The sequence below is a fragment of the Sitophilus oryzae genome, unplaced genomic scaffold (assembly GCF_002938485.1).
Source record: "Sitophilus oryzae breed Bouriz unplaced genomic scaffold, Soryzae_2.0 scaffold_1167_pilon_pilon, whole genome shotgun sequence".
NCBI lineage: Eukaryota > Metazoa > Arthropoda > Insecta > Coleoptera > Curculionidae > Sitophilus > Sitophilus oryzae.
Genome location: NW_022145801.1, coordinates 2,329,305 through 2,343,380, shown reverse-complemented (window position 1 = coordinate 2,343,380; position 14,076 = coordinate 2,329,305). Strand labels below are relative to the sequence as shown.

The following is a 14,076-nucleotide window of genomic DNA, read 5'->3' as shown; positions in this document are numbered from 1 at the left end:
TCGAAATACCAAGTGTGTGGTATCAAATTATTCGTAAAAAAATGCTTTTTCCAAATATGCTAAAGAGCCACCCTCGTCCCATTTAAAAAAATTGGGATATAAATAAAAATACGATTTGTGCATTTTGGCCAGCAAACAAACATTAGACGATCAAATCTAGTTTTCTTCAAGGCTCCTTCACTAAGAATTAGTGTTTTTCATAGCCATTGCACTCTAGATTGAATTTTAAAATACGATTTTTTATTATGCGAAAATGTCAAAAATTGACATACGATATATAGTTGTCATTTTCTATCGAATAAAAGTAAAAAAAAATACCGAGGGTGCCATTTAAAAATCAAAAGTTGTAGTTATTTCCGGTGAAACAGGAAGTGACCAAAAACAACTGAATACGTCAATCAATCCTAATTTATGTCATATACTAACATACCAATTCTCTATTTTTTATCTAAAAAAATAAAAAAGTTATAGGGATGAGCCACTTTTGAGATGCACCCGGGATACCGATAGAAATTTAATGAGCAATAAATATATAGAAAAAAGACAAACCATCGAAAATATTTTTTTTACGAAATAGTAGATGAAATATGACAACGTCGCAGAGGAAGAACCCTATAAAACAACATCTACTTAATATGGTCTCATGGTTAACCAATTTTTTTTTCAAAAAATTCCGAATTTTCCAAAAAAATCGGGAAAACACCTTATAGACGTGTTTCTGGGTCGAAATATACCACCTCTAAAAATATTTGCAATATTTTATTTAAGACTCACCCTGTATAGTGTTATTACTCTATCACTCTGTTATCTTTTTTGTACTTACTTGCCTACTTGAGCACAAACGGCCGAATCGGCGCACACAGCCGCCCTTTTGAACACCCGCATGACAGATGCCGACGGAGGAAGTGCTTTTGTGGGATCGGCGGGAACCAACGCATTCTCTCCGCCTGATTTAGGACTGTTGAAGACTCCAGTGAAATACGCAACAACTATTAGAACGATCACTATTACTAGGGCTGCGGCTCCGAGGATGTGTCGTTTCTTAAGGTTCGGACTGAAAAAGAAAGAACACTATTTTAACCTAAGATTTTAACATATAATTATTGTTTGTTTTATCAGTATTATGAGAAAAGTCTAAAATATTTTCGACTTCAAATTATATGGTTACACATTCCTTTCAACGATGTAGGTTGGTGTCGTTGTCAGCAAAATAGTTTTTTTATAAAGGTGTTTTTTTTTTCATTAATATTAAGGGCCGTTTTATGCCGAAAACACAACGATCTGTAAGGCTTATTGTGTTTAACCCCTTTCTATCTCTGAATCCAGTCTCCTCTCTATCCATGTGTCCTGCACCAGTTTGTGCAGGTCCTTCATATGACGGGAGCATACACGTGTGGCAAAATTTCATTAGCAATAGGAGATTTTCAATGCGATAAAAAAAGATGGTAAGGCTGCAAAATACACTGCAGTACAACAAAGACGGATAAGGTGTCTTTTCCCTACCATTGTATAGGGGAAGTGATCATAGAAGTGATACGACAAGAGAGCTTCTGCGTGAGGGGGCGGCCTTTAAGACGCTTGTGTGGGGTTACCGGCTACTAATAGAGAATCAACAAAAATAGAAAGATCGAATTACAGTGTTGCCATGTCTGTTAAATCAATTCATATGTTGGCTTATCCTAAGTCTATGAATCTTCTAATCGCATTATCTGTAGGTTCTCCGACTTAATGAAATATTAAATAAAGTACATCAACAATTTTAAGAATGTTTTCTCTACCTGATCAACAACTTCTTTCTAAAAACAAAAGCAACATGCAGAACTCATTGAAATAATTTCTAAAATAACAAGTGCAATTCTAAGGTGAAAATGGCAATACTGTACGATCTATCCTTCCAGTCTCCCAAGTGTTCACCGACCGGTCAGTCTTTAGGCGGCAACAAAGGAATTACTGAACGCAAAAAACTTTATAAAGGTGTAGCTGAACAGGGTTGCCGGGTTTGTTAGATTATAATTCCATACGAGAACATTGTTCTCGGTAGATTTAATAACAAAAATCAAAAAAAGTACAAAAACAAAATAAAATATAATATTTAAGTCCAAAATTAGTATTCGTATGTGTCGTAATACTAGATCACTCAAATAAAATACAAATATAGTAAATATAACAAGAATTAGAAATAGGTAGGTATATTATATTCAGTTCCAGATTCTGAAGTGGAGGCTAAGAATCGCCTGGGAGTATTTTCCAAGAGTTTGACATTTCGTATGTTTAGAGGTTTGGCAATTTTTGGCCACATTTTGATCATAGAAATTTTTTGAGGTTAAATAATGAGTTTGGGATGGGACAGTGATTTACTCATGGTCTTGGGAGAACAACGACAAGGCTACCGTGGGCTAGGGGTATTAGTCCCTGCGAAATGCTAATAAGCGCAAGGTGGAAATATAGCACAAAACAGGGGAGACAGGGAAAAGGATAGAGACCTATATGGCTAAGGGAGGAGTGGATGAAGTGTTGAAGAAGAGGCTAGTTTAAATTTACCTCTTCCATAGATTACTTAGTCTCACTTTCCAAAAAATGTACACGTACTAGAAAGAAATATCCTTCCAATGCTAAGCGACTGCCAATGTCTATGAAGAAGACTGCCTACACTATTATAAATTACTTATAAAACTGCCAATGACTGCCAATGACTGCCTGAAAAAATGTACATGTAATTCCAATAGTGAGACAGATACGCTAAATATTCTTCCTCAACCGTTTGATTCATCCAGTCCTCCCTTAGCCATATAGGTCTCTTTTATCCTTTTCCATTATAAACCCTGTTTTGTGCTATATTTAATACATAAATTACAAAAATATATTGAATAATTATTATATATTCCACTGGAAATTAATATATTAATAAAAACTATAACAAGATTGGGATAGAAATCATGTTGGGCAAACTAGGCCACATTTTGGTTAGTGATATCTAAAATTAATTTCATTTCAGATAAGATAGCTGTAGCAACTCTCAACTCTTTTTCATATTAACATATTTTTGACAGGAAGAACATTGTAAATATTTATCCGTATTCACTTTGTTTCTTAACTTAGATTTTGTTTTTGTTTATATTTTTTTTGGGAACATATGGGTTTAACTTTAGTAGATGAATGAAACAAGTCTTTCAAATTAAAAGATATCAGATGCATATGAAAGCATATCGCCAATACCGCCCCTAATAAAAGTATGAACAGTAATAACGGATTCCAATTCCTAGGAATATCTTTGTCACTCTACAACTAGAGTGGAACGATAACAATTTATGATTACTAAATGAAAATTCTAACAAACAATAATAAAGTCAGATTAGACTAAAAACGCAGTTGAACATATCGTTAGATTTTTGTTTTAAATCGGTAGCTTACAGACGAAACCGGTAGACCTGGCAACTCTCATGGACTGAGGTGATGGCGTTTTGCAAACGGAGGCGCTGGAAGGGAAATAAAATAATGGCGATAAAGGGCAGGTGGATGGGTATCATGGGTGGTTGGGAGGCGGCGGAATTTCCAAAATTTGTTATCTTATTGGAGTTTGTCTAACTCGACAGTCATAGTGGAAGTGGAAACGGGGAAGTTGTTGTCCATCTCTGTTTAAGCTTAGACTTTCTATAGGCCGTTTCATTCCAATGCATGTAATTCCTATGCCTAGATATCGTATTACCGGACCTGTATAGTTTCTCCGGTTCTAGCCATCCTTTCCCAAATAAAAAGTGTCGTTTGCGATCCAGATTCTCTTAGTGGTACTCTGCTGTTTCAGGATCTTTATCGCAGAATCTGCAGCAAAGACTTCCTGGATACAGGTTGAGCTTGCTGGAGTAATACTTGATAGTCATCTGTCCTGTCAAGAGGCCTGTTGTAATCCGCACTTTATTTCTGCTAAGCATAAGCAGTTCCTATTTGGTTTTAGAATTCAGTCCGTGAATAAAGGCGTTGCTATGCCTGTGACCCTGTCTGTCTCTCCAGTGGACGGTCTGCTTTTCCGTGATCGAGTCATTTACTGCACTACGGCTCGTAAATTTGGGTATTTCGCATTCCAATGACCGGTATGTCGATTTTTTTTGTTGTCTTTGATACAGCTAAGGCCTGGCACCGAGAATAATTTAATTCTGTTACTTTTTGCCAAGAAATCTACGCTATCGAAAAATGCGTACAATTTATCTTAGAAAGGAACTATCGAAAACAAGAAATAACCATATTATCCGATAGTCAAGCAGCACGAAAAGCTATCAACTCAGTAACCATCAATTCGAAGTGGGTCAAAGAATGCCTAGAGAAGCTGAACAAATTAGGCAAAGAAAATAAAGTCCTCCTACTCTAAGTGCCCGCTCACCAAGGGATAGAAGGCAATGAAAAATCAAACGATATAGTTAGAAAAGGAGCGAGCACTGACTTAACCGCCTTAAAGCGGAACTGAAGAACCTGGAGGACTCTATCCGTAATCTGAAATAGGAATCCTCCGACGGTCTAAGACACTCGAAAAAGTTCCTTAGAACTTACGACCGAGAAAAATCAAAGGTTTTCCTTGATTTAAGTAAAAACAATCTTCGGATTGTCACGGGGTTTCTAACTGGACACTCTGTCTCTTCAACGAACACCTCAGTCACAAATTACCTATAACAGATGCGAAAGAAAGCGACTGCATCGGAAACCGCTCGGCAAACCCAACACGCCTATTGAGTGGTGTAAATACACCAGTCGTTTAGTCCGGAAACCTATGCTGTGTCGTATTCGCTTGCTGGAATGACATAGTGCGTGGTTATATGTTTCTTTTTAAAAACAGGTGTAGGATTTTTGTTGAACTTTTGAACTGTTATTTCTAAGTTTTGGTAATTTGTATATCTTATTTAAAATGGGATACAAATGTGTTTATTTATAAGGAAAAAAAAAAGATATTTATAGTATAAAAAATTAATTTATTTAACAAAATTTAATTAAAAATGTGACAAAATAGTACCTTTCTATTGGTTCTATCGGACTTTTTTCGACTATATAAATCTTTATTTGTAAACTTTAATACACCAAATATTTTCAATCTAATAAATCATTTAATGATGTTAATAAGAGGAACTTTCTCACATGGGTGGTCAAATTTTATAGCTTTCGTTATATCAAACAGCCTCTGAGAAATGTTTTCAACTCAAAATGCCTTTAATTATGTTTGACTACATCATTAAAAAGGGTCTTCAAATACGTCAATGTGATATTTGTCTAAAATTTGCAAAAGAATCCGAATCTCTGGATAACTCCAAATTATTTACCCATTTAAAAGCCTTTGATCATGAAAGTGGAAAAATTGTTCATTTTATTTACTGGAAATGGAAAAATTATTTATATTAAATTTTGATTAGTTTTGCACTGAAGAAAACATTCAGAGGCTCTTTGATATAATGAAAACTATAGAATTTGACCACCCATGTGAGAAATTTCCTCTCATTTACATCATTAAATTATTTATTAGATTGAAAATATTTTATGCATTAAAGTTTACAAAAAATAAAGATTTATATAGTCGAAAAAAGTCCGATAGAACCAATAGAAATGTAACTATTTTGTCACATCTTTAATTAAATGTTGTTAAATAAATTAATTTTTTATATTATAAATATCTTTTTTTTTCTAATCTCCTACGAACTGATATAATATGACGAGCAATCTATTAAATTACTGTGAGATTATATGCCTCGATAACATATTGGTGCAGATTATTTTCACCCAAACAAATAATAACCCAAACTATACATTGATGCGGATTGTCTATGAACTCTTTCTGAAGGTCACAGAAACCTGAACGCGTAATTGGGTGTTCTTTCGCATTTATTGTAGTTAATTTGTGCCTCAGTAGGCTGAACTGAGATAGAACGACGAATGCAGATTCTGTGGGGAAAATGGGGAAAGACCAGAACACTTTACCACTGAGTGCGCCGAGACGACAACCGTTCGTGTTATAAACTTTGGTACGGCTGATGTCGAAGATGGAGAGCTGGCCTCTGCGGAACCGTCTCAGATACTGGCTTTTGTCAAAGCCTTGAGACTGTATGATGTGTTATAATCAGGCAGTCTAGCAGTTCTCACTGTAATTCACAATTTTTACCATAGCCACTGCAGAAGTATGAGATAGGATATTGTCTTGATGTAACAAACCATTATTCTTCTGCATTTTTCGCATTTTGGCTCTTTGTATGTCATGTAATAATGTGTGGTGTTAATTAAAAATCGAAAGTTATAGTCGATTTAGAACGGTTATCGAAAAAAATATTATAATTTTCTTCGAAAATGGCTAAAGTATTGGTGGGTAAATACATTTTACAGATTTTGTTGCATGATGAGGATGGAAACTTTTCAGACTATCCTTTTATATTTTATAAAATTATCAACAATAATTTTGATAATTCTTCGACTTTTCATTGCTATCGAACAGCAGTTTATAGAAGCAGTTGCTACAGAACAGAACTTATTAAATTATTTTTTTTTCTATATGTAAAAAAAATCAAGGACATTGCTTCAAAATTTATCTATATCACCTTCGAGATGATCATTTATTATTTAAAGACGAAATTATCTACCAAGGTAAAGGAAAAAAAACAAGGAAGTTGTAAACGATTCCGTCGTACGTATTTAGAGTAAGTTCGTGAAAAGTGTCAATGTCAATCCAGTTTTAAAGAAAGAGTTTTTGGATGGCACGTGAGGTTTTATAATTTTTTTTGTTTTTATCAATTAACATTAGTAGATAATACATAACTAATTTTTGCACACATCATACGATATTAAAATGTCTTAACATTATATAAAGACATTTATAAATATGAAAAATAAAAAAAATGTTCTAAGAGAACTAAAAGATTATTTTAGAAAACTAGAACAATTTAAAATATCTGTAACTCTACATACATATGTATTGAATATAACGTTGTCGTAAGTGAAAGTTATGTTTAATTAATTAAAACCGTTTTCATTAATTTAATATTGACGGATGATGAGAAGAAGGAAAGTTATTTATCAACACCTTCGGTATTTATCTGGAACAATTAAATTGTTATCTTTTAAAATTTCAAATAAAAATGTATTTAATAAAAATTTGTAAAATAATTAATTGTCATTTATTTTAAACATTATAGTGCGTCGTCATCATCATACAATAGTAGATGGCTAACAAAATTCATTTACAATAATTTAATTTACGTTTGTTGATTTTGAAAATAATAATTTGTACAAGAAATCAATATTTTACTTCGGAGTCCATTTCACTAGTCCGAAAAAGTAGCAAAATAACCCATATAACACACAATATTCGCAGGATATTCATAGAATGTCGGAATGTCCCATTATAAGATCATCTTATAAAGACATCTATAGGATATCCTCCAGACATCCTGAAATCCTGTAGATGTCTCAGAATAGAATATCCTATGGATATCTCTGTCGTATATCTAATGTACATCCAGCTGAGATATCCAAACATGCTCATGATAATAAAATATCCTAACAATATCGTCTAGATATTTAGGAAAAATAAATAATGTACTACTTTTTATATTACATAAAATGCAATAAACCATACAGATAGATATACAGGGTTGTTCACCACATATGACACGGAGTATTGTAGCTAAACGATGAGATACAGAGTGTCCCAAATAAGTAAAAAATATCAAAGTTGTATTTTTTTAAACGGAACACCCTGTATATTATTACATTTTTAGTTTCTACGATTAAAATAAAGGTAAATTTGATTAAGGTTTATTATACTTAAACCTTACCGTTTTTGAAATATTTTCAATTTTGTGAAATTGCAGTAAAAATTTTAAGGCTTCATTTCTCCAAGGGTATCAAAGTTTTTAATACTAAATATTTACTGAAGTTTATTTACTGATCAGTTATTGTGTTGCAATAATAAAAATAATACTACCTTATACAAAGTGTCTAAAAATTTATTTTAAATAAATAATTATTAGCTTCAAACGGCAATAACTTGTTTAATTTAAATGGAACACCCTGTATATTTTACGAGAATCAGATGCACAGTTTAATTGTCTATCAAATTATATTATACCATTTTTTACATATCTCTTTAAGTTTCCGTAGAAAATGCATTTTCTTGTAATTTAGAACTTATTTATCAATATACCCATGGACTATTGATATTTTAGATTATTTTTGAAGATGTACCAAATTTTTAAAGAGTACAGATACTAATATTGTCGATATAATTCGTTTATTTCATTAAAAAATAAAAAAAAACTGTTTAAATATTTGTTAAAGAGGACCAATTAATATGATTCCAGTATTCAAACTACATTAACTGACTGTTTGCGTTGATTAATAATAATTGCTCCAAATACTAAAAAACTGAATTTTGTATGGGCATTAGACAGTGTGATAAAAAGTAACACCTTAAAAATGATATTTCATTTTTTAATAAATGCTTATTTATAACAACAGAGACTTTAATTTGATAACTTATTATTATATTGATTTCTGATATGGGCGGAAATAATGGTGTTATATTTAATTAATGGTATACTCTTTTATAAAGATTTAAATAGTTTTCTTTTTGCATACAAATGGGCTAGTAATATTATCGTTTTGCTAAAAACGATAATATTACTAGTCTGTACATTTTGTACATTTGTTGCTTTAAAAACAATCTAAAATGTCAATATTCCATAGATATATTGATAAATGAGGTCTAATTTAGAAGAAAATGCATTTTCTACGAAAACTTGAAGGGATAGGTAAAAAATGGTATAATACAATTTGATAGACAATTTAATTGTGCATCTGATTCTCCTAAAATATATAGGGCATTCCATTTAAATTAAAGAAGTTATTGCCGTTTGAAGCTAATAATTATTTAAAATAAATTTTTAGACACTGTGTATAAGGTACTATTATTTTTATTATTGCAACACAATAACTGATCAATAAATAAACTTCATTAAATATTTAGTATTAAAAACATTGATACCCTTGGAGAAATGAAGCTTTAAAATTTTGACTACAATTTCACAAAATTGAAAATATTTCAAAAACGGTAAAGTTTAAGTATAATAAACCTTAATCAAATTTACCTTTATTTTAATCGTAGAAACTAAAAATGTAATAATATACAGGGTGTTCCATTTAAAAAAATACAACTTTGATATTTTTTATTTATTTGGGACACTCTGTATCTTGTAAAAATATTTTTAAATTGTAGCTCTAATAGTCCTTCAACGAACCCCAAACTTACAATTTGTAAAAATCTCATCGTTTAGCTACAATACTCCGTGTCGTATGTGGTGAACAACCCTGTATATTACGTCAAGGCAACAAAATATCCTGTTGGTATCTTCTGGATAATCTGGATATTTATGAGCTTGGCCACTCCCAGTAATACAGAGAATTTAAAACGCCCGCGCAAAAAATTTCCCACTATCCATCTCGACAGTTGTTTATTTTTGATGGTTTTTGCATCCTGTATTATTCAGTTCTTTGAGTTAGTGAAATTCGAGGTGAATTCGGTCGTTTGTCGATATTGGATGGGCTTAAAAATGACTGAAACTAACAAAACTGGTTGAGTTTGACTTAGTTTTTTCTTATACTCATAGTTATAGCCTTGTTCTAGCAGAAATTCTATCCTAACCTCAACTAATGTCGAAAAACGACGAACAACTCAGGGTCTCAGAATGAAGAATTTGTGACAAAATTATAGGTGAAAATTTGTTGAAAATCGCTTGTTCTTTATCCCTAAACCCATTTTCGTGTTTGATCTATTCAAACAGAAATCCTATTTTTAGGTTTAAATTGTGAATTTCTGGAATATGTGGTGTTAGAAATTATACCTGTATCCTGTGTGCTAACTTTGATGTAAACTGTTGCTGCTAGACTCCATAAAGGGTAGTATAATCTGGTATAATACCATACGATCGAAAAAAACGGCGTCAGAGGTGGCTTGGAAATGAAGATTGCTGTTATTTTGTACGTAAAATTATATGGGGAATGTCATCGATCGTAATTTTCAAGCCAATTGAACGCCGTTTTTTTTTCGATGGTACAGTATAAATTGAAAGCTTTTAACTCATACAAATAAACTTCTAAATTTTGACGCAAAATTCATTGACATAATATGTAGGCATATTTTAGAGCTGTTAATAAAAATATCCAATGAATAACGTCAAAATGTGGCTAAATAATACTAAATCGCGAACGTTTTTACTATAAACTAAGGATGAAGTAAGTATTGTCAAATAACCTAATGTCCTAAAAATATTCCATAATGCTCCCAACATCATCCTTGTATTATCCTAGAAATATCCCAAATAATCGTAAAAGGCTTGCCTAGGGTCTTGAAGATGACTTTTTTTGTCCCACTTGGATATCCCATAAATATCCTCCTCTGGTTTTTGGATATCTCTAAGATATTTACTGTATCCTTGGTGGATATCCTCAAGATATCTATAGGATTGTGTTGTGTTATATGGGAAGCGTTCGGCATTTCACATTTTATGTAAAACTGGCTAGGCATTTTTACACAAATGAAGAAGGAAATTAAAGATAAAGGATTATACTATATCCGTATTGTAGCACATTTTTAGACAACTTCCCTGTAAGATTATTCCTGGAAATTTTCTTTCGGGCACGAATATTTTAGGAAAATTATCCCTCGTCTTCGACTCGGGATAATTTTCAAAATATTCGTGCCCTCAAAAAAATTTCCGAAAATAATTTAAGCTCTTGTGATATTATAAGTGAAAATAAAGATATAATTTAAAATTCCGTTAAAATACGGAAATAGACTGAAGTTTTGTGATTACGGTGATATATAATTTATATGGTTTTGTAACAAATTGCTATGGCTATTTTATGGTAAATGCTGAAGCTCTGCAAACCTTAATCAAGCCTTAATCAAAGGACGTGTGTTTGGAGTTTTGGGTGTGGCATAACACGACAGGATCGGGCTCAGCCTTAGGCAGATTTCTGAAATATAATATATATTTCCTTCGGCCACACACCCGCTTTACCCGACCCCTGAGACCAGAACTACAGCGTAATAGCGTTGATTGAAGGTAATAGACTCTTAACTCATTGCTGATTATGAAACTATTTATCTGGCTTATAAATTTAAAAGAAGAAAATAAATGGCAGAGTTCACGATTTATATCAATTTTTGGATTGTTTTCGTTTCTAAGTTAGTAAACATAATAGTATCAGAATGATTAATGTGTATTATTGATAAATATTCAAAATTTGTTTTATATGAAATATCTAAAGGATTTGAAACATCATCTATAGGTACACTTTTTTATTATTATTTATACGGATTTTCTAAAACCCGTATTATTACAATCTAATAGTTTCCATCGCATGACGTGTCCATAGTCCATAGCGGGAAATATAATTATAATAATAATGAAATATTATTAAACCCAATTTTAATCAAAATGCATTGCTTTTTGTTTCTTCTATTCCTTTACATGAAATAAAATACTGAACGATAGAAATATTTTGTCATATTTAAAACATTTATTTTTGTTGTTTATTCTATATTTAACACAAATAAATTTTCAATACATAAACGCGGATTTTTCATCCAAAGATATTTTCGTTAAACTTATTACAGATATTACACATTTTAATCTGCATCGCCTTCGATATGCCTTCGCTGGCCGAATTAATGAAAATGCTTGTTTTATGCGTTGGCCGGAAAACGAGTTGGGGCCACACCGTACAGCACTTGAGACGTAAGGGGAAATCAAATCAGCCTTGTCACGAATTCGCCCATTAGGTTGTGTTTCTCCCCAATTCTTTCAGTCAACGGCTAGAATATCTTTAGAAGACAACGTTCTAAAACAGTCAATCAAACTGGGATTCAATTTGGAAAATGTGAAGTTATGGTTTTAGCTGAACATTCCATATTAGGTCTGTGCACCCAATTATCCAACTTCTGAAGAAGCACTTAAAAAGTGCATTAAAAGTTATGGGGGAATTACAGCGCCATAATATGGTAACAAATCTCGATAAAAGAAACATATTTTCTCTTTACCATTTTTCAAATAACTCCAAAATAACCGAGTTATTTAAGTTTGAAAATTAAAAAAAAAAATTGGTGGCTCTCAAAATTTTTTTTGGAAAAATTTTGAGAGCCGCCGGCTTTTTTCTGTAGCTTTTTTCGGGTTATTGTTATTACCGATTCTGAACCGTCCTAGAGCTCTGCAGCGCATGCGCAAATGAAATAATTTCTTCATATTTCCTTCTGCGCATACGCATCACAGTTCTAGGACGGTTCAGAATCGGTAATAACAAGAACCCGAACAAAGCTAGTATTTGCATACCTTTTGGTGCCGTAACCATAGAGTAAAGCTGTAACTATGGTAATATCAGAGATTAAGAAATTATACCGTGGGAAAATTTGCGGTGAACAGGCAGTTCTAAAAAGTTTTCGAAAAATATACAGAGAAATTTAAAAGAAAATGCACGATTTTCAACATCCTTTTTTTGCGAAAAAAAGCTCATAGACGTGTTCCTGGGGTCGAAATATACCACCCCTGAAAATATTTGCACTTATCTAAGACTCACCCTGTATATACACGCTTTTAGTAAAGTTAAAGCACTTTTTGTGTTGCGAGTGAGGATTTTGAGACAAAAAACAAACTTGTTAGTATAAGCACATTTATTTATAACAAAATTTATTGTGAGGGTATAATGGAAAATACGAAGATTTTTGAGCTAAGTCTATATTTACAATATTAAAGAAATCATTTACGCAACATATTGTGATCTATATTTGATTGTTTTATTATGTGATTTTGAAAGTTTAATATGCAACCACAAGTTATGATAACAATATAATATCGCCAGTGAAACGTGATAACCTGCTAACTCCATTTTTTATTAATTAAGTTTAATTAATAATTTATTAATAAGTTAATAAGTTTTTTATACCATTAGAAAGAGAAAAAAATATTCTATAAGTAGGGAAAGCAAATACATTTTTTCCCATTAAAGAAAATTTGCAATTTTAACTCAATAATAATTGCTAACTCCCAGTGATCTGAAATAGCCACCGAAATGCTGCAAGTCCATAATTTCCGTTACAATCACGCAAAAGCAAACACACTGATTCTTACTCGTATGTTTCTTTAGGACAGTACTTCGATCCAGGGTCGCACTAGGCCAAAGGGGCCCGGGTGGCAATGTAAGAAGGGGCCCGTGTGGATTTTTTAGTCTATTTTTTCGCCTAACGTTTTGGTCAATTATTCCCTATTATATACAGGGTGAGTCTTAAATAAATGCAAATATTTTTAGGGGTAGTATATTTCGACCCAAGAAACACGATCATGAGGTTTTTTGGGCGAAATTTCTTTTTTTGAAAATTAGGAATTTTTTTAAAAAAAATTTGATTTTTTTTTAATTTTTAGTTTAAAAACAAACTTTGTTTGTAATATGGCAACATAGGTAGTAGATTAAATTTACAAGAAAGACAATCCAATCTCAAAATTATAGCAAAAAATTGGAAATTTTAAAAGTGAAATAACTTGGTTGTTTTGGATTTATTTGAAAAAACGGTAAAGAGGAAATATTATTATTAGTTTCTTTTATCGAGATTTACCAGCCCCGAAAATATTTGCACTTATTTAAGACTCACCCTGTATAGAAATCAGAGAACTACCCTAATGCAAGGTAAACCAATGCAATGCACATGTCATAATACAATGCAAAAGCAAATATTGTTAAGAATAAATAATGAACTATAAAGGGGGCCCGCGAAGGCTGGGGCCCCCCTAATAGTTATATATATATAATATGGCCAGTTCGACCCTGTGTCGATCCGTTCTGTAAATACGGGGTATCCGTAAAGGGTAAGGGGAAAAACGAAATTCTCTATATACGAGCAATTCATCGGCGTTCTATAAATAGTTTAAATAACATTACTTACTTGTACAAGAATTTCCATAATACCTAATCAGTTTTATTTTTTTCAACGTTTTTCCACGTAAATGATACATAATTTTTATAAAAATTAAAAAAATAAGGAGAAAAGTAATAAAAATT

The 14,076-nt window shown here is 32.0% G+C and overlaps 1 protein-coding gene across 3 annotated transcripts in view; it reads right to left on the bottom strand.

Annotated features, from left to right (window-relative positions):
• The window catches only part of LOC115888550 (glutathione hydrolase 1 proenzyme-like), a 138,314-nt gene that overhangs the window by 61,131 nt on the left and 63,107 nt on the right, over positions 1-14,076 (bottom strand). For all 3 annotated transcript variants that reach the window (XM_030908321.1, XM_030908312.1, XM_030908305.1), the window contains one exon: positions 824-1,054. In XM_030908321.1, the coding sequence (XP_030764181.1) occupies positions 824-1,054 (231 nt within the window). The remainder of the gene's footprint in view (positions 1-823; positions 1,055-14,076) is intronic.